Source organism: Salvia miltiorrhiza, chromosome 1 (genome assembly GCF_028751815.1).
Source record: "Salvia miltiorrhiza cultivar Shanhuang (shh) chromosome 1, IMPLAD_Smil_shh, whole genome shotgun sequence".
In the NCBI taxonomy this organism is placed as follows: Eukaryota; Viridiplantae; Streptophyta; class Magnoliopsida; order Lamiales; family Lamiaceae; genus Salvia; species Salvia miltiorrhiza.
In genome coordinates this window covers 14,603,643-14,630,771 of record NC_080387.1, presented here as the reverse complement: position 1 = coordinate 14,630,771, position 27,129 = coordinate 14,603,643, and the positions used below count along the sequence as shown (strand labels likewise).

Genomic DNA, 27,129 nt, shown 5'->3' with positions numbered 1-27,129 from the left:
CATACTTGATGAGAAAAGTCTGCGCAGACAACTTTGAGGAAATGAAAATGAGTTTAGCTAATACAAGGCCTTTTTACAAATTCCTTGTATTATGCATATGGCAATGACAATATTTACAGCTTTATAAGCATGAGATGAGATGAGATGTTTGGTATGTGTTCACTGAGTGCTTTTGTACTCAGCCCTGCATATGTTTTTCAAAAATGTGCAGGTTGAGCTGATGTGATGATGGTGCTGCAATGAGCGGAGTCTCCAAGGTTGTTAATAAATAGTTAACCTGTCTAGAATATGTCTAGCTACTTTTCGCTGCAAAATGTTTTGATGTTATAGTACGTTATGTCATACTATGAGTCTTAAGAGAATGGTTTCATATGATGTACAACTTGATTAATGATATTTATTAAGTTTTTATGTTGTCTTTCTTAGACTGTTTAAATGAGTATTGATGAGGAATTATGACGAGTTTTCTTAAGTTGAGTAAATTTTACGGTTCCAAATGACGCCCCTTTCTTCCCCTTATTCTTTAATCCCATCCTTAGTCGTAGATCACTCGTCTTAACTATCCTTAGTTAGGGCGGGCTGCGACAATTTTAGCGTTGAAAAGCCCACCTCGTTGCGTCTCTGCAAACAGGTAACGTCACTCTCTCCCTCTCAAGTCGTCACTCCCCAAACGGACCTTCATTGTTATGAAGAATCGATGAGAAGAAAGATCATCATGACAGAAAACTCACTAATTAAACTCACATAGGAAAAGAATAAAACTAACTCAACTGCCCTGCCAGCACTGACTTGGCAGCCAGAGCTGACTTTTACGGCAGAGCTAACTCGGCAGGGCTGAAACTCACTCTGCAGAGCTGACTCACCAGCCAGAGCTGACTCAAGAGCCAGAGCTGACTTCCAGAGATAACTCGCCAGAGCTGACTTTGGTCAGCCAGAGCTGACTTTCAAGGCCAGAACTGACTTGCCAGAGCTGACTCAACATCCAGAGCTGACTCGACAGAGCTGACTTTCAAGGCCAGAACTGACTTGCCAGAGCTGACTCGCCCGGCAGAGCTGAATCCACTCGTCAGAGCTGGATTCCGCCGCCAGAGCTGACTAGCTCGGCAGAGTTGGAATTCACGCACCAACTCTAAAAGTTCAACACTCACCACTCGGCAGCCAGAGCTGACTTTCACGGCAGAGCTAACTCGGCAGGGCTGAAACTCACTCTGCAGAGCTGACTCAAGAGCCAGAGCTGACTTCCAGAGCTAACTCGCCAGAGCTGACTTTCAAGGCCAGAACTGACTTGCCAGAGCTGACTCAACATCCAGAGCTGACTCGACAGAGCTGACTTTCAAGGCCAGAACTGACTTGCCAGAGCTGACTCGCCCGGCAGAGCTGAATCCACTCGTCAGAGCTGGATTCCGCCGCCAGAGCTGGAATTCACGCACCAACTCTAAAAGTTCAACACTCACCACTCATGCACAACAAACAAATGGTTCTCATGCTTCTCTCTCAATCTAACACTCCTCAAAACTTTAAACTTAACCTATCATGCTCAACTTCCAACTTAGAACACAAAACTAAAAAAAAAACTTAACATGCATTTCTAAGTTCACACAAAGTACAGCCATCTCTACAACCTACAATTTATCATGCTTGGTAAAAACAATATTAACAAAGAACAAACCTAGCATGCTCCTAAAACACAAACACAAGTTACATCGATTAATAAAAATCGAAGAACAAGTGACGACGACGAAGAACATAGCCGGGCTGCCCTCTTAGGTTCCCTTGCTATGGTTCGAACCAACCTTAACTCCTTCATGAAACATGCTCGATATCTACCCAAGAACAACATACTAAAAACTCCCGACGATCCGTCGTCGTTTCAAAATAAAGTCGAGAATTGACATTTTTCGACGACGACGAAAATCGAAAAGAAAACCGTCAAAACGTAGGTAGAGATGTTACCTACGTAGATACGTGCTCGAAAAGGTGATCGACGCTTGTCTACGTGCTCAAATCGGAGCTCAAAAGCTTCACTTAAGCTCCAATGGTGGTAGTGTGTGTTCTTGGTGTTTGTGTGTGTGTGTGCGTGAAAGTGATGGCTATGGGGGCTGACCCACAGCCGCCTTTTATAGAGGGGGGAAGCTTTTGGGCGGTTGGGGGTGGTTGATGGTAGGGTAGTCCTAGATATTTAGGATATTAATCCCACTTAGTCGTTAAATATCTCGTTTTAACGACTAACTACTTGTATTCTTCGTTACTCGCCCTCTCGACTCCCACTCACTTTCATCACACTTGTAATTCCATATAAATATAGAAAACGTAAGCTCGTTCTTGAAATTCTGATAAACGAGCTCGGTTCGTTTATCGAAAAATTCTGGTTTACTATTCACTCATCGTCCAAAAATAAAAACTTTCATCGTTGGACTCGTATCAAAAAACTAAGAATATTTCTCGACGACGTGCACGTAAGATTTTTGAAAGTCGACAAAAAGACGAAATAGCAGTATTTACTATTCATCATCAAAAAGTCTAGATTTTCAAAAACGTCTAAGCGGACTCAGATTTCAATTCCGAGTTCATCGTTCTCATTCAAATAATTATCTCTAATTATTCAAATACTCGAACTCAATTACGGATATAAAATCCCACATCATTCTCACATCATTAAAAAGAACATCTCAACATCACTTCATCAAAAATAACTAGAAACTTCATATAACACATCACATCATTACACAAAGTAAATCAAACAAGGGATCAAATCCCTAAATACTCAAACTTAAGCACTAAAACATGTCATCGGAAGCCCGGGTATTACATACCCTCCCCCTTAAACAAAATTTCATCCCGAAATTTACATCTCCTGAAAAAGTTTCGGGTACTTCTCCCGCATCTTGTCTTCGAGTTCCCACGTCTTTTCCTCGTAACCGTGGTGTCTCCATTGGACCTTAACCAATGCAATTGATTTGCTTCTCAATTGTTGGATCTTACGATCTAGAATTACCTCGGGACTTTCTTCGTAGCTTAAGTCTGGTTCTAAGACAATCTTGGTAGACCACATGCTTTGGGTCGAAAACATATCTCCTCAATTGTGATACGTGGAACACGTTATGCACATTTCCAAAGCTAGGCGGCAAAGCCAATCTATATGCTATTGGACCTATCTTTTCCAAGATCTCATAGGGGCCGATAAATCTGGGTCTAAGCTTCCCTTTTACCCCAAATCTATTTATCCCTTTCGAGGGTGAAACCTTCAAGAAAACCTTGTCTCCTATCTCAAAATGTAACTCTGTGCGGCGGGTATCTGCGTAAGATTTCTGTCTATCTTGCGCTTCTTTGTTCCTTTGCCTTATCTTTCGGACAATCTCAATCATCTCTGCGACTGTGTCCGGTCCTAACACTTTTCTCTCACCAACTTCATCCCAGTAAAGTGGTGATCTACACTTCTTTCCGTAAAGAGCTTCATACAGAGCCATACCAATAGTCGCCTGGTAACTGTTGTTATAGGGAAACTCTATTAGTGGCAAAACCTTCTCCCAATGTACTCATCTATCAAGGATAGTGGTTCTTATCATATCTTCTAACGTCTTGATAGTCCTTTCTGACTGTCCATCAGTTTGGGGATGAAAGGCTGTGCTAAAATTCAACCTTGTACCCAACTCTTTCTGTAAACTCATCCAAAAGCGTGACGTAAATTTCGAATCTCTATCTGAGGTGATCGACACCGGTACTCCATGCAATCTTATAACCTCGCGGACGTACAGATGTGCTAACTTATCTGATCCATAAGTGATCGGAATCGGTATGAAGTGTGCAGATTTCGTTAGTCGATCTACAACCACCCAAATCGCTGTATTTCCTCTCTGACTTTTGGGTAAAGCTGTCACAAAATCCACCGCTATGTGATCCCATTTCCATTCGGGAATCTCCAACGGGTTTAACTTCCCATAGGGTCGTTGGTGTAATGCTTTCACTTGTTGACAAGCTAAGCATCGCTCTACAAACGAAGCTATGTCTCGTTTCATTCCGTCCCACCAAAATCCCTTTTTCAAATCCTGGTACATCTTTGTACCTCCAGGGTGAGCGGTGTAAGGTGTGTCATGAGCTTCACTCATGATCTTATCCTTAAGCTCCTCATCATGGGGAATGCATATTCTTCCTTCAAACAAGATAGCATTGTCTGATGCTTCTTGGTAATTCTTGAGATCTCCCGTTCTTATCCTCTCTCGTAACTTCTCCAGTTTCTCGTCCTTTCTTTGTGCTTCAACCACCATTTTCCTCAAACTAGGCATCGTCGCAACGATACTCGCTATTGTTCCTGGTGGTTCTATCACCTCTATCCTCATCTTGTCAAAGTCCTTTATAAGCTCATCCTCCCTCGTGAGAAGACATCCTAACTTTGATGAGACTTTTCGGCTCAATGCGTCGGCTACTACATTGGCCTTTTCGGGGTGATAGTTAATGCCGCAGTCATAATCCTTCACTAATTCCAGCCATCTCCTCTGCCTCATGTTAAGATCCTTTTGCTCGAAAAAGTATTTCAAACTTTTGTAGTCCGTGAAAATCTCACATCTAACTCCGTAGAGATGATGCCTCCAAATTTTCAGGGCATGCACAATGGCTGCAAGTTCTAAATCATGTGTTGGGTAATTTATCTCGTGGGGTCTAAGTTGTCGTGATGCGTAGACTATAACTCTTCCTTCTTGCATCAAAACACATCCTAGCCCATTCTTTGACGCATCTTTGTAGATGGTATACTCTTTATCCATTTCTGGGACTGTCAGCATTGGTGTTGTAGTCAATCTCCTCTTGAGTTCTTGAAAACTCTCTTCGCACTCCTCTGTCTAATTGTACTTAGCTTCTTTTCTAAGTAATTGGGTCATCGGTCTTGCTATCGTGGAAAATCCTTCAATAAACCTCCGATAGTAACCTGCTAGGCCTAAGAAGCTGCGAATCTCGTTAGGCGTAGTTGGTGATCTCCACTCATGTACGGCTTGTACCTTGGCGGGGTCAACCTTAATTCCTTCGGATGAAATAATATGTCCTAGAAACGTTACTTCGTTCAACCAAAATTCACACTTGGTAAATTTGGCGAAAAGCTTCTTAGCTCTAAGCGTTTCCAGGTATTGATCTATGAAGACTAGGATAAATTTATCCAGGTATTGATGAAGCACTCGATTCATGAGATCCATGAATACTGCTGGTGCGTTTGTCAAACCGAATGGCATAACTATGAACTCATAGTGTCCATATCTCGTTCGAAAAGTTGTCTTAGGTATATCTTCCTGTCGAATATTCAACTGTTGATAACCCGATCTCAAGTCAACTTTCGAGAAAATGCTCGCTCCTCTTAATTGATCAAACAAGTCGTCTATCCTTGGTAAATGATATTTGTTCTTGAGTGTCAATTTATTCAGCTCGCGATAATCTATGCACATTCTCAACGTTCCATCCTTCTTTTTGACAAAAAGGACTGGTGCTCCGCACGGGGATACACTAGGTCGGATAAAACCTAACTCGAGCAGTTCTTGTAACTGAATCTTCAACTCTTGTAGCTCTTTAGGTGCCATTCTGTAGGGTGCCTTCGACACTGGTGCTGAACCAGGTTCTAAGTCGATAGTAAACTCCAATTATCTCATTGGTGGCAATCCTGGTAACACCTCGGGAAATACATCTCCATATTCCCTTACCACTGCTACATCCTCAAAGCTTTTACTCGATTCTACTTCATCATTCAAGTAAACTAGGTAAGCTTGTGCTCCTTTCTTCTTCATCAACTTCGACGCTTGAAGTGCCGAAACGGTTGGGACACTCTTACTTCTATCTATGCCATGAAAGCACATCGGTTCCTTCCCAGGTGGCTGGAAAGTTATCCTCCTCTTCTTACAGTCAATCGTGGCAAAATTCTCTGCTAACCAATCCATTCCTAGAATAATGTCTACGTCCCACATAGGCATTAAGTGCAAGGTTCTTGTAACACCCCGTATTTAGTTACCTTACAGTAGTATCGAAATTCTATCGAGAGTTAAGGACTAACATACTTAAGTCGAGAGGAAGTTATCGATGGATGGTAATATGAGTAGAGAATTGAGAATGATGTTAGAGCTAAGATGGAGATGTTATTTGTTTTCGAGTTGAGACGAAGTGCGAGAGATAGAATCGAGGTAGTATTTGAGAATTTCTATAGAGAGGATTAATCTAGAGTGACGATTAGAGTAATGACGAGTGATGATCTGTTTTTAATGTGATAACTTTGTGAGTTATTTGTTTGATGTTATGTGAGTTATTTGATATGTGCGCACTTATATTATTTGAGTCATGGTGATTTTTGAAAATTAGCATTAATGTTTTGAATTGCCACCGCACACTCCTACACTCATCACCATTTTTTTTAATCCTTTTCCCACATGGGAAATAGGCTGATTTAGGCTTGCTGCTAAGGGGGAGACAAGGTACTATTCGAGCATTTAATGCTACTTATCTTAAGGAATAAGAATCTTGTTAAAACCGAAGCGTCTCTCTCTCTCTGTCCGTCATTCTCATCATTTTCGGCTCTTCAACTTCTTCTCTGTCCCTCACGACATTCTCTCTCTCCTCCATTGGAGACTAAGCTCAAAGCTTCACCAGTCACAACTGAGACAAAATACTCCGCAAAATCTAGCCTTAAACACTTTCCACGCCTGTTTCAAGAAGATTTGTTGAGTTATAGCCTGAAGAAATCGATAAAAGACGCCCTTTTTCTTGAAACTCTTTGAGTAAGTGTTCTGATCTTTTAAGTCTAGACTTGCTGTGAGAAGTATGTGGTGATATGTGTGAGTAATAAGATGTTTTAAGCATGAGAAACTTCCCCTTCTCCTTTCTTCTTCATTTTCGAAAAACTTGGGTGTGTGCCCTGTAAAAATCCTTCTTTTCTTAAATGGAGATGAGAAATGTGTTATTTGTGTTGCTTTGAATGTTACGTGATGTTTTGAAGTGATTAAAATGTGTTTTGCAAAACCGAGTCTTGAGATATGAGTTTTTACAAAATTTAGTTGAGATAAGATTTTGGGGAAAAACCTGTAAGTTATGTCATGAATGATGTTTTGATGTTGAGTAAGAACGTATGAATAGAGTTACGTGTTTTTGATGATTTTAGAGTTTGTAGAGTTCGTGAGTGAGTTATGATGCTGCATGTTATGTTTTTTTTATGTTTTTGAGTGTTTGATGATGTTTGAGAATGAAAAAGTTGACGAGTTTCCGAGTTGCTCTTGATTGCAATGTTCTGCCTTGAGCCTTGTTCTCGGAACCGAGAAATCATTTCCCCGCTGACATGCCAGAGAAATCGTTTCCCTGCTGGCACGCCAGAGAATTCATCTCCCCGCTGCCCTGCCAGCGAGTTCGATTCCTCCGAATTCGATTCCTCTGAGATCGATTCCTCTGAGCTCGATTCCTCTGAGCTCGATTCCTCTGAATTCGATTCCTCTGAGTTCGATTCCTCTGAATTCGATTCCTCTGAGTTCGATTCCTCTGAGATCGATTCCTCTGAGTTCGATTCCTCTGAGTTTGATTCCTCTGACGTTTGATTCCTCTGGCGACAGAGGGTTCGCCATCCCTCTGGCGACCGAGAGTTCGCCATTCCTCTAGCATTTCTTCGCTGCTATGCAGAGAGTTCATGATTTTGCTGCCTTGGCAAGTTGATTCCTCTGCCCGGGCGAGTATTTTTCCACTGTTTCGCCGAGCTGTTCCGCTCCGCTTGGCTGAGTTTTTCCACTCCGACCACTGAGCATTCCTCTGCTCTGGTCTCCGAGTCAAACTTGTGTTTGCTTACTTGTGATATGTTTATAAGTAATTTTTATGCTTAAGTGTTTATGCATGCTTATGTGCTTGATTGCTCTTAATCTAGCCTTTTAAGCGTTAAGTTGAGAGTAAGATTATAGTTTATTGTCATAGAAGTCGAGTGATTAGACAGAGGATAAACTGAGAATATTTATGATGAGTGTTATTATAAGATTAAGGTTAAGCTTTTGTGAGGAAGTTTCTAACTAGTTCCTCACTTGTCGCATGCACTACTCCGACGTTACAACTACAGAGACCAGTCGAGGACGTAAGTGAAGATCTTCCCGAGTACCACCTACAGTAAGCCGAGCACTACAGGTGGGCAGTATGTTGAGAATATGTTGAGTATGAAATTATACCGAGTTTTCTGAAATGATTTATTGATGTTATGAGCTTATCAAATGTTGAGTTAAAATGATGTTTATGAACTGTTTGACTTGCCAATATTTCTGATGATGAACTTGTGTGTTACCCTCTACTGATGAGACGAATTCGGATCCTGCCACAAGCGGGGTTGTGTACACAGAGGTGACTGTGAGCTGTCTACGGGTCGGCCGGTCACGGTGCTTGAGAAGGAGGCCTACTTCTCAGTACCTTGGTTATGATGATGAGTTGTAGACGCGGTACATACATGTTGATTATTTGTCTGCAGACACTTCTTTATGATGATTGATTATGAAAACTGCATACACAACTTCTTTGACGTTAACTTAATTTCTGTGTATTGCTGATGTTATGGCAAGCTTCAAACATATAGCTCTAAGAGCACTTTTCTTGTCTTTCGGCGCCTGCCCACTGAGTATTATGTACTCACGCCCTGCATATATTTCTAAATGTGCAGGTTAAGCATGGACGGAGGATGGCGTGGTGTTGGCGGGGAGTGTTGTTTCGGATGATCACCTTTTGTCACACTTTCACCTCGGTGGCAGCTTTATGTGTTGAGTTGTGCTAGACTTACTTAAGAAATGCACTTCAGCTATATGTCTCCATACATATAGTCTGATCACCCTTTTGTTGTGTAACTCTGTATATATTAGAATCCTTGTACATATTTTGAGCTATAACCATTTGTTTATGTTGACACAAAACTCCGATGCTTGACTTTTATAGAAATGCCGATGTTTATAATCTAGAAGAATGTTAAAGTTATTACGAGTTGTTTTCGCTTCCGCACAATGACGAGATTAGTTTTCCAGCCTTTGTTTTCCTTCTTTTATTTAGTCGTATCGATACCCGGTCTACGCTATCACTGGCTAGGCGGCGGGCTACGACAGAGTGGTATCAGAGCAGGTCGTCTGCTCTGAGTAAGTTTATTAACTAAGCCGAACTTTGATAGCACCTGTCCTTAAATGGAGTTCTAGTCTAAATTTGAATCTTAGACTAGTAAAGAGTTTTCTTTGAAACGACACCCCAACACCCCAATCTCCGCCTGCTTACTGAGGTAAGAGTTATTGATGTTCTTGATGTTCTTGATGTTTTTGATGTTCTTTACTGTTTCTATGATGAGTTTTAAACTTGTTTCACTAATGAGTTAACGAATTGGTTTAATGATGGAACTGCTTGAGGAGATGAGTATGACATGAGACAACAATTGTTCCTTTTATGGAGAGATTTTGAGGCTAGTATAGCCGTTGCACCACCGTGCCAAATGAGAACGAGTATGTTGTTGATTGAGGAATATCAGGCAAGTGCTACGTCCACTTTTGATAAACACGATGTTACTATTACAGGATGCAGAGTCGAGAGGATACAGCGATGCAAAGACGATATCGAGAGGCAATGCGAAGATGGTTCAGAGAGACTGGACCTTGAGAGGGTGATACGCTCGGAGAATTCCTAACACGTTACCATAGTCGCTGGATGGAGGCTACTTCTTGCGGCATCGACGAGGCTGAGGCCATTACGCACTTGATTCCGCAGCTCCCTTCGGAGTGGCAAGAGTGGGCAGCTTCGCTAGTACCCCACTACATCTTCCGGACTGATTTCAGACGCTACTTGGGCGCCGACTTCCGCGGGTTCATTACGATGATTAGTTATCGCTATTTCGCTTTCGATGGGCCACCTTCACCGCCTTATGAAAACCTTAATGGACCAGCACAAGGAGGAGCAGAAGAGGCACCTCCACTGCCAACGGATCCTTATCCAGTTATTCCTCCACCTCCAGATGTTCCTATTCCAGTGACATCTGAGCCTGTTGTCTCAGAGCTGATTTTTTTTAGACTTATTCCCCTGTGAGGGATCATGATCCATTTTCATCTTTATCACTCATGCCATTTCCCAGTGCCAATTTCCCGTCATGGGATTTTACTTCGGTGACGGCACCTTTGCCATTACCGTCCCCTGAGATAACACCATCTGTTGTGATTGCTGAGCAGCCGATTGTTTCCACTGAGCCGATTGAGATTGTGCCTTTTAATCCATATCCAAGGGTTACCCCTTTGCCAGAGCCGGGCACTTTGGCTTTTCGGACATATATGCACGCGATTCTATTTTCGCCATCTCGAGATGCCCAGGAGGGAGGATCATGGTCTGCTCGACTTGATAGCGATGAGGATAATTTCGAGGAAGAAACTCCCGCGATGACGGTTGGCTACGGTCGGACTCAGCCACTGCAGCGTAAGACGGCCGCTACTGGCGAAGAGACGTGGGTGCCTGTTCCCGAAATGCCTGTCTATGGGCCAATGATGGATACTGATGTAGAAGATGAGACGGATGATGATAGCGTGTATCGCTTAATCGACGAATACGAGGATGAAGAGGCTGAGCCGAATGAGGGCATGCAAGAGGATGAAGAAGAGAGTGGAGCGCCTGGAGCTGATGATGGGCGATGATTGTGCTGTTTAGCATAGAAGTTAGTATGTCTTTTGTGATGCTTAGTGATGAACATAGATGGAATAGTATAGAAGTACGCATTTGTAAATGCCTAGTAACTATGATGCCTGTATAGGTGGAGCATCATTGAGGAATTAGGGATTGTTTTGATGTACATAGATCCCAACTTTTGTGAAAAGACCTCAAAGAGGCAATTTTCTCTATATATATATGTTTGACTTGATGTTGATGTTGCTTGACTTGATTGTTGATGTTGCTTGACTTAATGTGTGATGATAGAATTGTGTAACCGATAAACGAGAACTAGGAGATGATGAGAAATACAATAGAGTAGAGGTAAAGAGAGTTTACGTTAGAAGAGAAAAGTAAGATGAGATAAGAGCACTGAGATATCTGCGCCAGAGCGGAAGCGAGTCCGCTGGCGAAGTGATTCCGCTGGCGAAGCGAATCCGCTAGCAAAGTGATTCCTCTGGCGAGACCGTTCCTCTGGCTTTTTGATTTCGCTGCACTAACTAGCGATTCCGCTGACAAGCGATCCCACTGATGAGCGATCCCGCTGATGAGTGATTTCTCTGAGGAGGGATTCCTCTGCTCCGATATGTTGATTTCTCTGATGGACCATGCCCCTCTGAATTTTTTTTTATATATCGTTTCTCTGCTCTGCACTGTAATATAGAGCGATTAAGTTCCGAGGTTGATGCGAATTTTCTTTTTCTTATAGCATGCCTTCAAGAAGACAAAATCGAAACCGAGTAGAGGAGGAGGAAGAACAGAGAGATCCTACACCGCCACCTCCACCTCCTCCACAGCAAGAGATGAGAGTAGAAGAGCTCTTCCTCCGACAAAACCCACCTACTTTCAGCGGAGCCGGAGACCCCGCTGAAATGGAAGAATGGATCAGAAGTATGGAAAGGATCTTTAGGTTCCTTAGATGCAATGATGCTGAGCGCCTTATGTGCATGACCTACCAGCTGAAGGGGTCTGCAGATTTTTGGTGGGAGGCCAAACAGAAGACTTTGACCCCAGAACAAATAGATGAACTTACGTGGAAGCAATTCAAAACAGCTCTCTGCGAGAAATATATACCACGTAGCTATCGCAGAAAGAAAGAAATGGAGTTCGCGAGTTTGAAGCAAGGAAATAAAACGGTAGCTGAATATGACCGTTTGTTCTGCGACTTGGCTCGATATGCACCATATCGAGTAGACACTGATGAGAAAATGTCGGAGTTGTTTTGTTCCGGTTTAAAGCATGAGATTCGAGTTGTCTTAGCAAGTCAGAGCACACTTACGTATGCTGAGGCACTGAACAGGGCACCAGATATGGAACTGGCAATGCAGCCAGAGAAGACGAGTCAACCTTCTGTACCCCAAGTGAACCCGAATGCTCAATCGGGGAGTCAATCCTTCTTTGGACAAGGACAGAAGGGTAAAAGGAAGTGGGACGAGAGAAACCAAGGTCCCGAGAAGCCGTGGCAAGGTCAGAATGCGCCACCATTTTCTCAAGGCAAAGATAAACGACCTTATGCAGCCCTATCGGCAGCAGCACAAGGACCAAGAGGAATACCTCCCTGCCCAAAATGCAATAAGTTACATTTGGGGGAGTGCAGGATGGGAACCATGCGAAGATACAATGCAAGGAGAGACAGATATCATTCCAGCCACCTGGCCAAGAGCCTACTTCCTTCATTGGCATTGAAGGAAAATGGAAGAAGACGCCAATTATCTCGGCTTTGCAAGCCAAGAAGCTTTTACAAAGGAAGGATACGACCGCGTATGTCATATATTTGAACCAGAAGGAGGAATCCAAAGTGGATATTGATGATGTGCCAATTGTGCGAGAGTACAAAGACGTTTTCCCTAAAACTTTGCCAGGTTTACCACCTGATCGACAGCTCGAGTTTACGATAGACCTCGAACCTGGAGTCGCACCGATGTCGAAAGCGCCATATAGGATGGCCCCTGCAGAGTTGCAAGAATTAAAGCTACAACTCCAAGAACTTCTAGACTTGGGTTTTATTTGACCTAGTGTTTGCCCGTGGGGAGCGCCGGTCCTTTTCGTGAAGAAGAAAGATGGCAGCTTGAGGTTGTGTATCGACTACCGAGAGCTAAACAAAGTGACGTTGAAGAATAAGTATCCGTTGCCCCGGATCGATGATTTATTTGACCAACTTCAAGGAGCATGCACGTTTTTGAAAATCGATTTGAGAACGGGATACCATCAATTGAAGGTACGAGCAGAAGACATTCCGAAGACGGCTTTTCGCACGAGGTACGGACACTATGAGTTCACAGTTATGCCTTTTGGACTGACGAATGCCCCCGCAGTATTTATGGATCTTATGAACCGAGTCTTTCACAAATACTTGGATAAGTTCGTGTTAGTGTTCATAGACGACATACTAATTTACTCGAGGGGTAAACAAGAGCATGAGGAGTATTTGAAGATCGTTTTAGAGAGATTGCGAGCTGAAAATCTTTATGCTAAGTTCAGCAAATGCGAGTTTTGGCTCGAAGAAGTCAATTTTCTCGGCCACATCGTTTCGGCGAGAGGGATAGAGGTAGATCCGGCGAAGGTACAAGCAGTACAAGAGTGGAAATCGCCGACTACGCCACATGAAATCCGTAGTTTCCTAGGATTAGCAGGGTATTATCGACGATTCATTGAGGGCTTTTCAAAAATTGCTAAGCCATTGACGCACCTGCTAAAGAATTAAGTCAAGTTTGAATGGACGGACGATTGTGAGCGAAGTTTTCAAGAGCTGAAAAAGAGACTTACTACTGCCCAGTGTTAGCCGTACCTAAGGCAGATCAGGAGTATGCCGTTTACACGGACGCGTCGAAGAATGGTCTAGGATGCGTGCTTATGCAAGAAGGGAAAGTAATAGCATATACTTCACAACAACTGAGACCGCATGAGATGAATTACCCAACGCACGATCTAGAGCTTGCAGCAGTAGTACACGCTTTGAAGATTTGGAGACACCACCTTTACGGAGTTAGGTGTGAGATCTACACAGATCATAAGAGTCTCAAATATTTCTTTGAGCAAAAGGATCTGAATATGCGACAAAGAAGATGGCTGGAGTTGGTAAAAGATTACGATTGTGGAATCAATTACCACCCAGGAAAAGCCAATGTCGTGGCTGACGTGTTGAGCAGGAAGAATCAAGTGGAGTTAGGATTTCTCCTTACTCAAGAGAAGAGCTTGATCAGAGAATTCGAAAAGATGAAATTGGAGGTAGTAATACCACCCCAGACGGCAGAGAGCATGATTGCTACGCTAAGCAATACCCCCGACCTACGATCGAGGATAGTCACAGCGCAGAGGGAGGATGAAAAGTTTGAGAAGCTACGATCAAAGATCCGAATTGAGAAGATGGAGGGATATCATGAAGCGGCCGACAACGCCATCATGTTTGAAGGACGATTGTGTGTGCCTAATGTAGAAGAGTTAAAGAATGAAATCATGAGCGAGGCTCATGACACACCCTACGTTGCACACCCAGGAAGTACAAGAATGTACCAAGACTTGAAAACAAAGTTTTGGTGGGAGGGCATGAAGCGAGAGATTGCATCCTTTGTTGAGAAATGTTTAGCATGTCAACAGGTGAAAGCACTTCACCAACGACCCTATGGCAAGTTGCATCCACTAGAGATTCCTGAATGGAAATGGGACCATATAGCTATGGATTTCGTGACGGGATTGCCGAAGTCGAAAAGAGGGAATACAGCCATTTGGGTAATCATTGATAGATTGACGAAGAGTGCACACTTTATACCGATCCCGATCACATATGGATCCGACAAGCTAGCTCAGATCTATATTCGCGAGATAGTGCGATTGCATGGAGTACCGATGACGATCACGTCGGATAGAGATTCGAAGTTCACATCGAGATTCTGGATGAGCATGCAGAAAGAGATGGGTACTAAATTGAATTTTAGTACAGCGTTTCATCCGCAAACGGATGGACAATCCGAGAGAACCATACAAATCTTAGAGGATATGCTTCGAACTGTTGTGTTGGACCGATGAGTCCAATGGGAGCAAGTTTTGCCCCTAATTGAGTTTGCATATAAGAACAGCTTCCAATCAACTATCAACATGGCTCCATACGAAGCCCTTGGTCCCCATTATATTGGGATGAAGTTGGAGAAAGGAAGATACTTGGTCCCGAGGCCATAGATGAGATGATCACTATTGTCCGACAAATTCGGCAGAGGATTAAAGAAGCACAAGACCGACATAAGTCTTATGCGGACACCAGGAGAACATAGATTTATTTCGATGTGGGTGACAAAGTTTTTCTCAAAGTTTCCCCATCTCGAGGAGTGCACCGTTTTGGAGTCAAGGGGAAATTGAAACCGAGATATATTGGACCGTATGATATACTAGAGAAAGTAGGCCCTGTAGCCTATAGACTTGCGTTACCGCCGAGTATCGCGAATGTCCACGACGTTTTCCATGTTTCACAATTGAGGAAGTATGTGTTTGATCCCAGACATGTCATTCACCAGGAAGAAGTATCTCTTGAACCAGACTTGAGCTATGAAGAGAGACCCAAAGCCATTCTGGACAAGAAGGTTCAACAACTACGAAGCAAAGCAATTTCCTTGGTGAAAGTACAATGGAGACATCACGACCAAGAAGAAGCAACATGGGAACTTGAGGAAAAGATGAAAGAGAAATACCCCGAGCTTTTTCCCGAAGGTGAGTAACACAAATTTCGGGATGAAATTTTTCTTAAGGAGGGTAGGATGTAACACCCCGTATTTAGTTACCTTACAATAGTATCGAAATACTATCGAGAGTTAAGGACTAACATACTAAAGTCGAGAGGAAGTTATCGATGGATGGTAATATGAGTAGAGAATTGAGAATGATGTAAGAGCTAAGATGGAGATGATATTTGTTTTCGAGTTGAGACGAAGTGCGAGAGATAGAATCGAGGTAGTATGTGACAACCCGCTCTTTTATCAGTGTTTAATTCCAGTTTTTATGTGTTTATCTATCTGCCAGTAATTGAAGCACTTTATGATTTCAGCTATGTTTACGAATTTCGCATTTTTGGAGACAGAGTCACTACACTAACAGTATGCTTTATTTATCTTCGCGTGTTTAAGACCGTGATGAGAATCTTTGAGTTGCTGAATAATTATTATTCAGAGTTTAACCAACTTAGCTAAGTTGTGTTATTTATCATGATGGAGTTTAGTTCACATTGATACTTAAGTCGTGAATTATTTCCGACTTTGAAGCTAATTAAATCTACGGATTTAATTTAAGTATTAGAATGACGAACGAATTAAATCTACGGATTTAATTTAGCAAGTATCGATTTTAGCAGAAACGCGAAACCAGTATTTCTAATACAGAGAGAGAGCAACACTAAAGGATTTTACTTAGATCCTTTAAGATCACACCACCGCCCACGCCACCCTATGCGCCACCTGCTAACGCCACATGTAAGGAAAAGAGGGAAAAAAAGGGGAGAAAAGAAAGTGGATAAGCTACAGCAGCAGCAGCTCTTCCCATTGGCCGGGCAGCCGAAGAGCCGCACGCCAAGACTGCAGCAGCAGCTCCTCCCATTGGTCGGGCAGCCGAAAGGCCTCACGCAAGCTGCAGCGAGCAGCAGCTCTCCTCCCATTGGCCGGGCAACCGAAAAGCCGCACGTCAAGACTGCAGCAGCAGCTTCTCCCATTGGCCGGGAAATCGAAAGGCCTCACGCCACCTCACCTGCTGCACCCTATCTCAGCCTATGCTCTCCCTTCGGCACTCAAGTGCACACAGTCGAGCTCTTCCTATAAATTCACTCTTCAAGCCTTGAGCCACCCCTTTCTCCATTCAAAAACACTTAGAATTTTCAGCAGCGCAGCGAGAAGTTCATCTCTCTCGACGCCTTGCACGAAGGGGAATGGATCGAGATTCTTGCTTCCAACTTGAACAAGGTAATAACTCGGCTTGATTTTCCACCCTTCGCCATGATTCTTTCCACCCATTTTCAACCTAAGAACAGCAGCCATTTCATTTCCAGTTTGCACCTCGACGCTCGAAAAAATGAGAAACCATCATTCTTTACCCGACCAAAGCACGTTATATCAAGGTAATCTTCGACCCTTGTTGCTACTCCAATCAGCATGCATCACACTCCAGAAATCATGTTTTATGGGCTGTAAACGAATGAACAAAAAGTATGTTAAGTCACGATTTAGTGGAACGTACAACTTGAGACCTTGATGAACGACGAGAACTTTAACTTTAAATGTAGACGAACATAGATAATCACAGCATGCTCACATAGGTAGAGTTTAAGGTTTGTATACGAGTGAGAATCGAGACGAGATAAGGACGGCGATGTCTGGTTTTGAAAACTGGAAGTCTCCGTCGCTCTTCCCAGACCAGCGAGGACAAGTCCAGCAGGGACGAGTCCAGCGAAGACAAGTCCAGAGGGGACGAGTCCAGTGAGGACAAGTCCAGAGAGGACGAGGCCAGAGGAATGGCCGGAGGAATGGCCAGAGGAATGGCCAGACCAGGGGAGTCGCGTCGCCAGAGGAATCGCTTCGCCAGAGGAATCGCGTCGCCAGAGAAATCGCCTCGCCAGAGGAATCGCATCGCCAGCGAAATCGCCTCGCCAGAGGAATCGCGTATCGCGTCGCCAGAGAAATCGCCTCGCCAAAGAAATCGCGTCGCCAGAGGAATCGCTTCGTGGTATGACCCAAACTCGGGCGGCTCAATCGCAAAAGCTCCGGCCAAATCAAACGGCCTCTCGTGTGGTCCAATCGGGGGAACTCCCCAAGCCAGAAACTGATGGCTCAACACGGCCACTAAACCAGTGAAGTCTCCGTAGAGATCAAAGGCCTGCCCCACGCAGTAGATGTAATGGGGGGCCATAGCTCCTGCCCATCTCTGCCACTCTTCCGGCAGTAAACTGACTAGGCGCATGATGCCATCAAGACCAGTAACCCCTGCTCAAAGGCTGGCCTCTAGCCACAGTCTATGGTAGTGCGCCAAAAACTCTGCCAACGTCTCTCAGTGGCAGATGCCGTACGTCTCGTACTCATGCCTGACCTGTGCTGGGGTCGATCTCATGGTCGTCCGCTTTCGCGCGGTGCGGATAATCCTAGCCATCCTATAGGGAAAACTTAAAGGTGACTCGAAGAACTAACTCGGCTCAACTCAGGAAACATAAACAAGCACAATCAAAACTCAAACAAACAAGTACTTAAAAAGCAACTTCTAAAACTCTCAAGCTTAAGCTCTAAGTTCTCATTTCATCCCTCTACTTAGTAGAAAATCTCTCTAAACAATGATATTAGATTCTTGTATCTAAATCATCGTGACTCATCTCAACTGCTCAAACAATTCACATCACAAAATCGTCACATCATATATCACTTCATAATTCATGCAACATAATAACTCGTTATTAATCATGTTGTCATGCTCAAACTCAAGCTATGCATTTTCAAAGTATAACATCATAACTCATCATATAATATCAACATCATGCTCTTCAAAAATTAATGACGATTAAACTTTGAAATTTTACATACCTCGTTGAGCTTAGTGTGATGGTGCGCTGAGCTCACGGTTGCTAATAACTATTAGCCTAGTAACTCATTCTATACTCAACTCAAGACTTTTAATTCAGAGCTTTAACCTACAAGCCAAAGCTCTGATACCACTTTGTCGCAGCCTGCCCTAGCTAGGGATAGCTAGGCCGAGTGATTCACGACTAGGGATGGGGTTAAAGAAGAAGGGGAAGAAAGGGGCGTTATTTATAACCGTAAAACTTACTCATTTTAATAAGACTCGTCATTATACTCATTAATGCAAAATAGAACAGTCTAATGAAAGACAACGTAAGACTCAGTTTAAGCATTAAAGAAAGATGACATAAAACTTAATAAGACGTTTGGTGATGCACTGAATCACCAACACCTAAACTAGAAGGTTGATAGTAGATCGGAACCTGAAGTAAATAGACGGACGAATGTTTCTTTTACTCTTCAATGGAATAGTTCTTTACAAATATCAAAGCGTACATGTAAAAATTGGGAGAAAAGATCGGTCCCTTCTACTATTACAGACATGCTATTTATAAGAGATGAAGAGGAGAGGGTAAGATTGTCTTTTCCTTCATGGCACGTGCTCGGTACGTTCTTGGCGTCGTTGTCACTGGTGGTTGTCCTTGCTCCAACGGCCTTGCAGCTTTTGCATCCTTCAGAAAGTAGTTGGGAACTCTTCGCTCGCGTCGGCATCTCTAGGTGTTGAAGCCTGCGCTGCCTTCTCCAAGGAGTGTTGGTGCTGCGCCGCCCTCTCTTAGGGTGGTGATGACTGCGCTGCTCCTTCATGGGGTGGGATGACTGCGCTGCTCCTTCATGGGTGGCGATGACTGCGCTGCTCCTTCATGGGGTGGGATGACTGCGCTGCTCCTTCAGGGGGTGGAATGACTGCGCTGCTCCTTTAGGGGGTGAAGATGACTGCGCTGCTCTCTCAATGGGGCACTGGGATCTCCGTTCTTTGTCCTGCACTGTTAGTTTTCCTATTTTGTGCGATAATCATTAAGGCAGTAGATATTTCATATTGGTAACATATGGAGTACGGGGCGTGTGCTGCGCTGATGAGGACCTTATCCCTCATCAGCTACTTCCCCCCTTATTCTACGAAAAGAAGTAGATTTTCACGTGAATTTTCGTAGATGAAAAGTGTTTGCTTTGAGGTATGGAGGAATGGCCGATATCAGGGAAGGCAATGAGTGAGCCTGCGCAGGAGGGCTTCGTATCACCGCCTGCGCTGACTGCCATGGTACAGGCCTTGTCCCATCGCATTTAATGTGATCTGATGTTTTTGAGTACTTTGTGACGTCCTTCCACGCTTCTACTTTTGTGAGGGTGAGATCTCGGCCCTCCGTTTTTACCCGCCATTCTGGGGTGAAATCCCAACCTTCCATTTTCCTTTCACATTTCCCAACCCTAATGATTATTCTCCCTCCTTTCCCTCGATTCAAATTCCCTTCTTATAAATACCCCCCATCGTCTTCATCTTCTTCTTCTTCTTCTCTGAACTTTCTCTCAGACTTTTCTGGTTTCTCCGACCTCCCTTCGTCCCCGGTTCCTTTGTTAGGCTCCCCCTCCGACTATCACTCTTCTTATCAGGTTAGGCTCTCCCTTCCTCCATTATCCCCCTCGACTTGCCCGTTCTTTCTCGATTGTCTTGTTGCGTTTGTTTTTTTTTTTTTTTTTTTTTTTTTTTTTCGTGTGTTCGCCATGGCCACCGTGGGTGCCAAACAACAACAAATAAATGCGGCGGAAGATATGACGTGCCAAGGCTGTCATTTTCCTCGTTCTACCCTCATCGCCGCCCAGATGTCGGCATTACGGGGGTCGTTACGTATCCAGCCGGACGATCCGAAACTGAAACTCCGGATGCAGCGAGAGTCCGGCGATATGCCCGATGCGGACGGAAAATGGCGTGAGGACACCATTCCCATCTGGCACGCTCAGGTGAAGGCGGGTCTACGTTTACCCCCTTCAGGTTTTCTTATGGAACTATGCGAGCAGTTCGGGATCCCCTTCTTTCAGCTTTCCCCTTCCTCTCTCCGTAGGGCCCACATTCTTCATATTCTCTGCGCTGCTAATAATTATCCCCGCAGTGTGAAGTTGTTTCACAAGACCCACATCCTCAAGCGGACCGATTGCCACTATAACTTCACCGCTAAGCCCAAGATGAATTTAAAATTCTTGAGTGACCTTCACTCGATGGATAAAAAATTCCGTGACAAGTATTGTTTTGTACAAGTGCGGAATGGGACTTGGGAAGACTATACCGGTACTAATGAGGTAGAATGGCATCGGACAAAGCACTCCTCTCCCCCCAATAGGGAACCTCTAGATGCCCTAGAAATTAGCCTCATCGATCTCCTAAACCAAGCCTTTGTTAACAAGGATTTTGATGTTTTACAACTGGTCTCTTCTCCTTCTGTTCTGGCCGGCTCTGGCCTCTTCTCCCGTTATCCCCAAACTTCCATCGGTATAGTCCAAGCGTTTGAATTGCTTAGCGTGTTAGTACTTTGCATTTCTTAATCATTTCTCTTCCTGCGCAGGTATGTGGAGGTCTAAGGAGCATGGTGCCCTTGATTCCTTCTGTTTCCTCCCCGATCCTGCTGTCGGGGGAGACACTACCCCGCAGACTGGGTCGGCGCAGCATGTGACCCCTGAGTCTTTTAATCCCGAGCAACCCCGTCCGGGTTCGTCTGCTGCTGACGCTCAACCTCTCCGACTTCTCGACGAAGGTGATGCGAGTTCCGCTGAGGGTGCTCGTAAGCGTCGCAAGACTCGACAGGTAGTCTCGTTCAAGAAGCGAAAGGTCCCTGCTCCTGATGCCGGGGATAAGGATTCTTTTGAAGCTTTACTCGATGATGCGCCTCATCAGGCTGCGCAGGAAAGGGAGGGGTCTGACTCCGTTGTGGAGATTCCAGGCCCTCGTGCTTTGAAGGATTTGACCGGTCAGGAGTGCCGGTCCCAAATGGAATCACAGATCGCCTCTGTCGACCTGCGCATGTACGATGCTATGGACATGGGGGACCTAGCTTTCGACATGTGCCTTGGTGTGGAGCAGGTAAGTTACGTGTGATCTTATTTTTATGAATTTTTTTTTTTTGTGGATTTTTGTTTTATGCCGTGAACTATAATTGTGTCTGTGCAGTTGCGAGTAAAATGTTTGTCAGCCTCCCGCCATATGACCCGGGCTACCTCTGGTCTCCGTGAGAAGGAGGAAGAGCTCATGGCCTCTTTGGCTGATAACTCCAAGCTACAAGAGCAGCTGCGTCAAGCCCAAGCTGAGCTAGCAAAGGTGAAGGTGGAGAAGGAGTCCATCGACTCTGAGTTTGCTCGTGTAACCAGGGAGAAAGCGAAAGAGCTTGAGGCTGTCAAGCATGAGATGTCGGAGGAATGCCGGGTGAAGTTGAATCAAATGAAAGCGCATATTGCCGATCAGGAGAGCCAAGCTTTCATGCGAGGGATAAAAGAGTACCGCCAACAGTTCTTCCTCACTGCGCGTGGTCAGTTATTCCTGCGCTACATGTTAGAGGATTCTCTTCAAGCCTTCCGTCGTTCCCCTGACATGCTCCTCTTGAATGTTCTGGATGGTGTTCTTTTATTTTTATTGTTATCGTGTAATATTCCCATATTTTATGCTTGTCTACATGACCTCCTACTTCTCTGTAAAAGGCTCGTTGTTAAAATCTGACTGATTATGAATATGATCGGAATTGTGTTGAGTGCTCATGTGTTGGGAAAAGTGTATGTAAGCAACCATGAAGAATTTTGTTCTAAGATTTTAGCTCTCTATCTTTCTGTCATTTGTGCAGCCATTGTGTAGCCCTCTTTTAAGCATCCGCTGTCCCATTTTCTGCGCAGTCATATCTGCACGTCCACTATCCCCTTGGTCTGCGCAGTCATATCTGCGCGTCCACTATCCCCCTGGTCTGCGCAGTCAGATCTGCGCGTCCACTATCCCCTTGGTCTGCGCAGTCAAGATTTCGTCTTCTTGATATCCTGGCCTTTCTTCTTGAGTAATAGTGCTGTTTTCTTGAATAGTTTCCCTTGAATAGTTTCCCTCAAGATGATACACCCCTAAGGTGGGACAAAGATGGTACACCCCCGCAGAGCGGCCCTCAAGATGGTACATTTCCGCAGCGCGGCCCTTAAGATGGTACATTTCCGCAGCGCGGCCCTTAAGATGGTACATCCCCGCAACGCGGCCCTTAAGATGGTACATCCCCGCAACGCGGCCCTTAAGATGGTACATTTCCGCAACGCGGCCCTTAAGATGGTACATTTCCGCAGCGCGGCCCTTAACATGGTACATTTCCACAATGCGGCCCTTAAGATGGTACATTCCGCAGCGCGGCCCTTAACATGGTACATTTCCACAACGCGGCCCTTAAGATGGTACATTCCGCAGCGCGGCCCTTAACATGGTACATTTCCGCAATGCGGCCCTTAAGATGGTACATTCCGCAGCGCGGCCCTTAAGATGGTACATCCCCGCAACGCGGCCCTTAAGATGGTACATTTCCGCAGCGCGGCCCTTAACATGGTACATTTCCGCAACGCGGCCCTTAACATGGTACATTCCGCAGCGCGGCCCTTAAGATGGTATATTCCGCAGCGCGGCCCTTAGTGAAATATAGATGCAGTGTGAGTGTGTGTCTAGATGTCATGCAAGTAAGAATATGTTTCCCTAAACCATGAAATCCATTTTATTAAGATATCCATGGCCCAAACCTCATTAAAACCCAGTGGGAAAAAGAGTGTTTGGTCTACATGATAGTGACTGACTTAGCACTTACACGTAAAATTTCTTGAGGTTACTTATGTTCCATGGCCTGGTAAGAGGCCACCCTTCTTGGTCTGCTAGGTGATAAGCTCCTCCTCCCAAGACTTCCGTGATGACAAAAGGACCTTCCCAGTTAGCTTCAAATTTCCCTACGGGCTTCAAGGCGTCTGCCCGTTTGAGTACCAAGTCTCCCTTCCCAAGTCTACGTAGCTTTACTTTCTTGTCGTAACCAGCCTTAACAATGCTCTTGTATTTTGCTGCTCTTACTTGTGCTTCCTCTCTATGTAACTCAATCAAATCCAAGTCCAGTCGGCGCAATTCCTCATTCTGTGCAGTGTCATAGGTAGTAACCCGATGAGATTCCAGCCTTACCTCAGCAGGTACCACAGCGTTTGACCCGTATACCAAAGTGAAAGGAGCCTCTCCGATTGCGGTTTTCGGGCTGGTTCTAAGTGCCCATAACACTGTATCTAGCTCCTCAACCCATCGTCCCCTGCTTCATTCGAGTCTCTTCTTGATCCCTTCACATATGGTGCGATTTGCCAATTCTACCTATCCGTTGGCTTGAGGGTGGGCTACTGACATAAATTTCTGTGTGATGTCCATCCGAGAACAAAAATCTTCGATTTTCCTGCTCGTGAACTGGGTTCCGTTGTCCGAAACCAAAATCCTTGGCACCCCATATCGACAACAGATGTTCTTCCATATGAACTTTTCCACTGTGTTATCATCGATTTTGGTGACAGCTTCCGCCTCGATCCACTTAGAGAAGTAGTCTACGGAAACTATGAGGAAGCACTTGCCCCCCGGAGCAGTTGGTAATTTACCCACAATGTCGATTCCCCATTTGTCGAAAGGATGCGCAGCATGCATGATCCCCATTCCCTCCCCATGTATGTTAATTTTGGGAGCATTTTTCTGACAAGCCTCACATTTTTGCACGAAGGCTTTCGATTCTTTGCTGATTCCGGGCCAGTAGAATCCTGCTCTGATTATCTTCCTTGTCAAATCCCTGTGTCCACCGTGATTACCGTAACACCCTTGGTGGATCTCTTTTAAAGAAAACTGTGCTTCCTCATCGGAGACTTCATTCCTTACGGTCTCTTGGGGATGCTCTCTCAGTTCCGTTTCTAGGCTCTTCAGCTGACTTTTAAGAAATGATACTCTCTCTTTGAGTCTAGTGTTCTCCCTTTGGGTGCCCCGACTGCGCTGTGGAGTAGTGCCACTTGTAGAGTCGCCTACATCGTCTATTTGGACACTGTTAGTGACAAACTTCCTCTTGTTCTTCCCTTGTCCTTCCTCGGTATTTGCCATTCCCTTTTGCATGACCGGGTGTGATATGTTAGGTAATTCGCGGTCCCTGTCCTGGGCTGGTACTGTGGTGGTTTTCTTGTGTGTTACGGGCTCGACTTCTCCCAATGCTGTCGGGGTAACGAGAGGGGGCTGCACCCCTGCCAGTTGTCGGATTGTGGCACTGAATCACCAACACCTAAACTAGAAGGTTGATAGTAGATCGGAACCTGAAGTAAATAGACGGACGGATGTTTCTTTTACTCTTCAATGGAATAGTTCTTTACAAATATCAAAGCGTACATGTAAAAATTGGGAGAAAAGATCGGTCCCTTCTACTATTACAGACATGCTATTTATAAGAGATGAAGAGGAGAGGATAAGATTGTCTTTTCCTTCATGGCACGTGCTCGGTACGTCCTTGGTGTCGTTGTCACTGGTGGTTGTCCTTGCTCCAACGGCCTTGCAGCTTTTGCATCCTTCAGAAAGTAGTTGGGAACTCTTCGCTCGCGCCGGCATCTCTAGGTGTTGAAGCCTGCGCTGCCTTCTCCAAGGAGTGCTGGTGCTGCGCCGCCCTCTCTTAGGGTGGTGATGACTGCACTGCTCCTTCATGGGGTGGGATGACTGCGCTGCTCCTTCAGGGGGTGGAATGACTGCGCTGCTCCTTTAGGGGGTGAAGATGACTGCGCTGCTCTCTCAAAGGGGCACTGGGATCTCCGTTCTTTGTCCTGCACTGTTAGTTTTCCTATTTTGTGCGATAATCATTAAGGCAGTAGATATTTCATATTGGTAACATATGGAGTACGGGTCGTGTGCTGCGCTGATGAGGACCTTATCCCTCATCAACGTTAATCAAGTTATTACATCAACAAGACCATTCTCTCAGACTTAAAGTACGACATGATATAACATGGTACCAAAAGTACTCTGCAGCGGAAATGTAGCTAGACATATGTATGAAGACATATTCTAGACAGGTTACATATTTATTAACAACCCCGTAACTCCGCTCATTGCAGCACCATCATCACACCGGCTCAACCTGCACATTTTTAGAAAAACATATGCAGGGCTGAGTACAAAAGCACTCAGCGAACACATGCCAAAACATCACATCTCATGCTTTATAAAGCTATAAATTGTCATTGCCATACTTTAGACAAAGCATAAGGGAATTTATCTAAAGCCTTATGTTTGCTAAACTCGTTTTCATTTCTCAAAGTTGACTGGCCAGTCTATGTTTTCAAGTAAGTACCATATCTGTTAACTTATGTACTGAGAGGGTGGCCTCCCTCTGCAGCACTACAATCGGCCAACCTGGAAGCTGACTCACGATCACTGTGTACACTAATTCTACCTCGCGTAGAACCGATATCATTTCTCATACAGATAGATAACATACTAAAATCTCAAATATTTGGCAATACAATAACTTCAAAATATATTTTCAGTTCATGCTTTGAAAGGAAAATAGAACATCAATGCATTTAACATCCATTTAGTCATACATCATACATCATACATCAATACATCATACATCATATATCAATACATCATACATCAATACGTCATACATCATACATCATACATCATATATCAAACGCATAAACATCTTGATTTTAGCGTAGAAAAGCCCACCTCGTTGCGTCTCTGCAAACAGGTAACGTCACTCTCTCCCTCTCAAGTCGTCACTCCCCAAACGGACCTTCATTGTTATGAAGAATCGATGAGAAGAAAGATCATCATAACAGAAAACTCACTAATTAAACTCACATAGGAAAAGAATAAAACTAACTCAACTGCCCTGCCAGCGCTGACTTGGCAGCCAGAGCTGACTTTCACAGTAGAGCTAACTCGGCAGGGCTGAAACTCACTCTGCAGAGCTGACTCTCCAGCCAGAGTTGACTTCCAGAGCTAACTCGCCAGAGCTGACTTTCAAGGCCAGAACTGACATGCCAGAGCTGACTCAACATCCAGAGCTGACTCGACAAAGCTGACTTTCAAGACCAGAACTGACTTGCTAGAGCTGACTCAACATCCAGAGCTGACTCGCCCTCTCGACTCCTACTCACTTTCATCACACTCGTAATTCCATATAAATATAGAAAACATAAGCTCGTTCTCGAAATTCTGATAAACGAGCTCGGTTCGTTTATCGAGAAATTCCGGTTAACTATTCACTCGTCGTCCAAAAATAAAAACTTTCGTCGTTGGACTCGTATCGAAAAACTAAGAATATTTCTCGACGACGTGCACGTAAGATTTTTGAAAGTCGACAAAAAGACGAAATAACAGTATTTACTATTCATCGTCAAAAAGTCTAAATTTTCAAAAACGTCTAAACGGACTCAGATTTCAATTCCGAGTTGATCGTTCTCATTCAAATAATTATCTCTAATTATTCAAATACTCGAACTCAATTACGGATATAAAATCCCACATCATTCTCACATCATTAAAAAGAACATCTGATGAGCCCAGGTTTGTGCTCTGTTATTGTGTGTGTTTTAAGTCTAGATCGAGTCTTTTTCCTTGTGTTTGTGTCGTTTGGTCGCCTGGGAGGGCGTAGTTCAATGGCAGGGACCAGCTTGTGGAAAGAGGCCAAAATGCTAGAGAAACAGAGTGCCAGATGATTCAAAAGGGCCAGAGGAATCAAAGCCGCCAGCGGATTCAAAAAGGCCAGATGAATCAAAGCCGCCAGCGAATTCAAAAGTGCCAGAGCAGCGGAGTCGGCTTTGCCAGAGAAATCAAGCTGCCAGAGGATTCACAAGAGCCAGAGCGGAAGCCATTCCTCTGGACGCCAGAGCGAAGGTCGTTCCTCTGGACGCCAGAGCAGAGGTTCGTTCCTCTGGACGC

The 27,129-nt window shown here is 44.5% G+C and overlaps 1 protein-coding gene across 1 annotated transcript; it reads left to right on the top strand.

Moving 5' to 3' along the window:
* Window positions 1-11,360: 11,360 nt before the first annotated feature.
* Window positions 11,361-16,448, top strand: LOC131024886 (uncharacterized). The gene is made up of 4 exons (XM_057954473.1): window positions 11,361-12,117; window positions 12,339-12,650; window positions 13,766-14,247; window positions 16,017-16,448. The coding sequence occupies exons 1-4, from the start codon at window positions 11,361-11,363 to the stop codon at window positions 16,446-16,448; spliced, it is 1,983 nt and encodes a 660-aa protein (XP_057810456.1).
* The last annotated feature ends 10,681 nt before the right edge of the window (window positions 16,449-27,129 follow it).

Coding starts and splice junctions, on each gene's coding strand:
- LOC131024886 (XM_057954473.1), top strand. CDS start 11,361: ATGCCTTCAAGAAGACAAAATCGAAACCGAGTAGAGGAGGAGGAAGAA. Junction 12,118..12,338: donor TCCCGAGAAGCCGTGGCAAG/GTCAGAATGCGC, acceptor TTGGCATTGAAG/GAAAATGGAAGAAGACGCCA. Junction 12,651..13,765: donor CCAAGAACTTCTAGACTTGG/GTTTTATTTGAC, acceptor ATTACCACCCAG/GAAAAGCCAATGTCGTGGCT.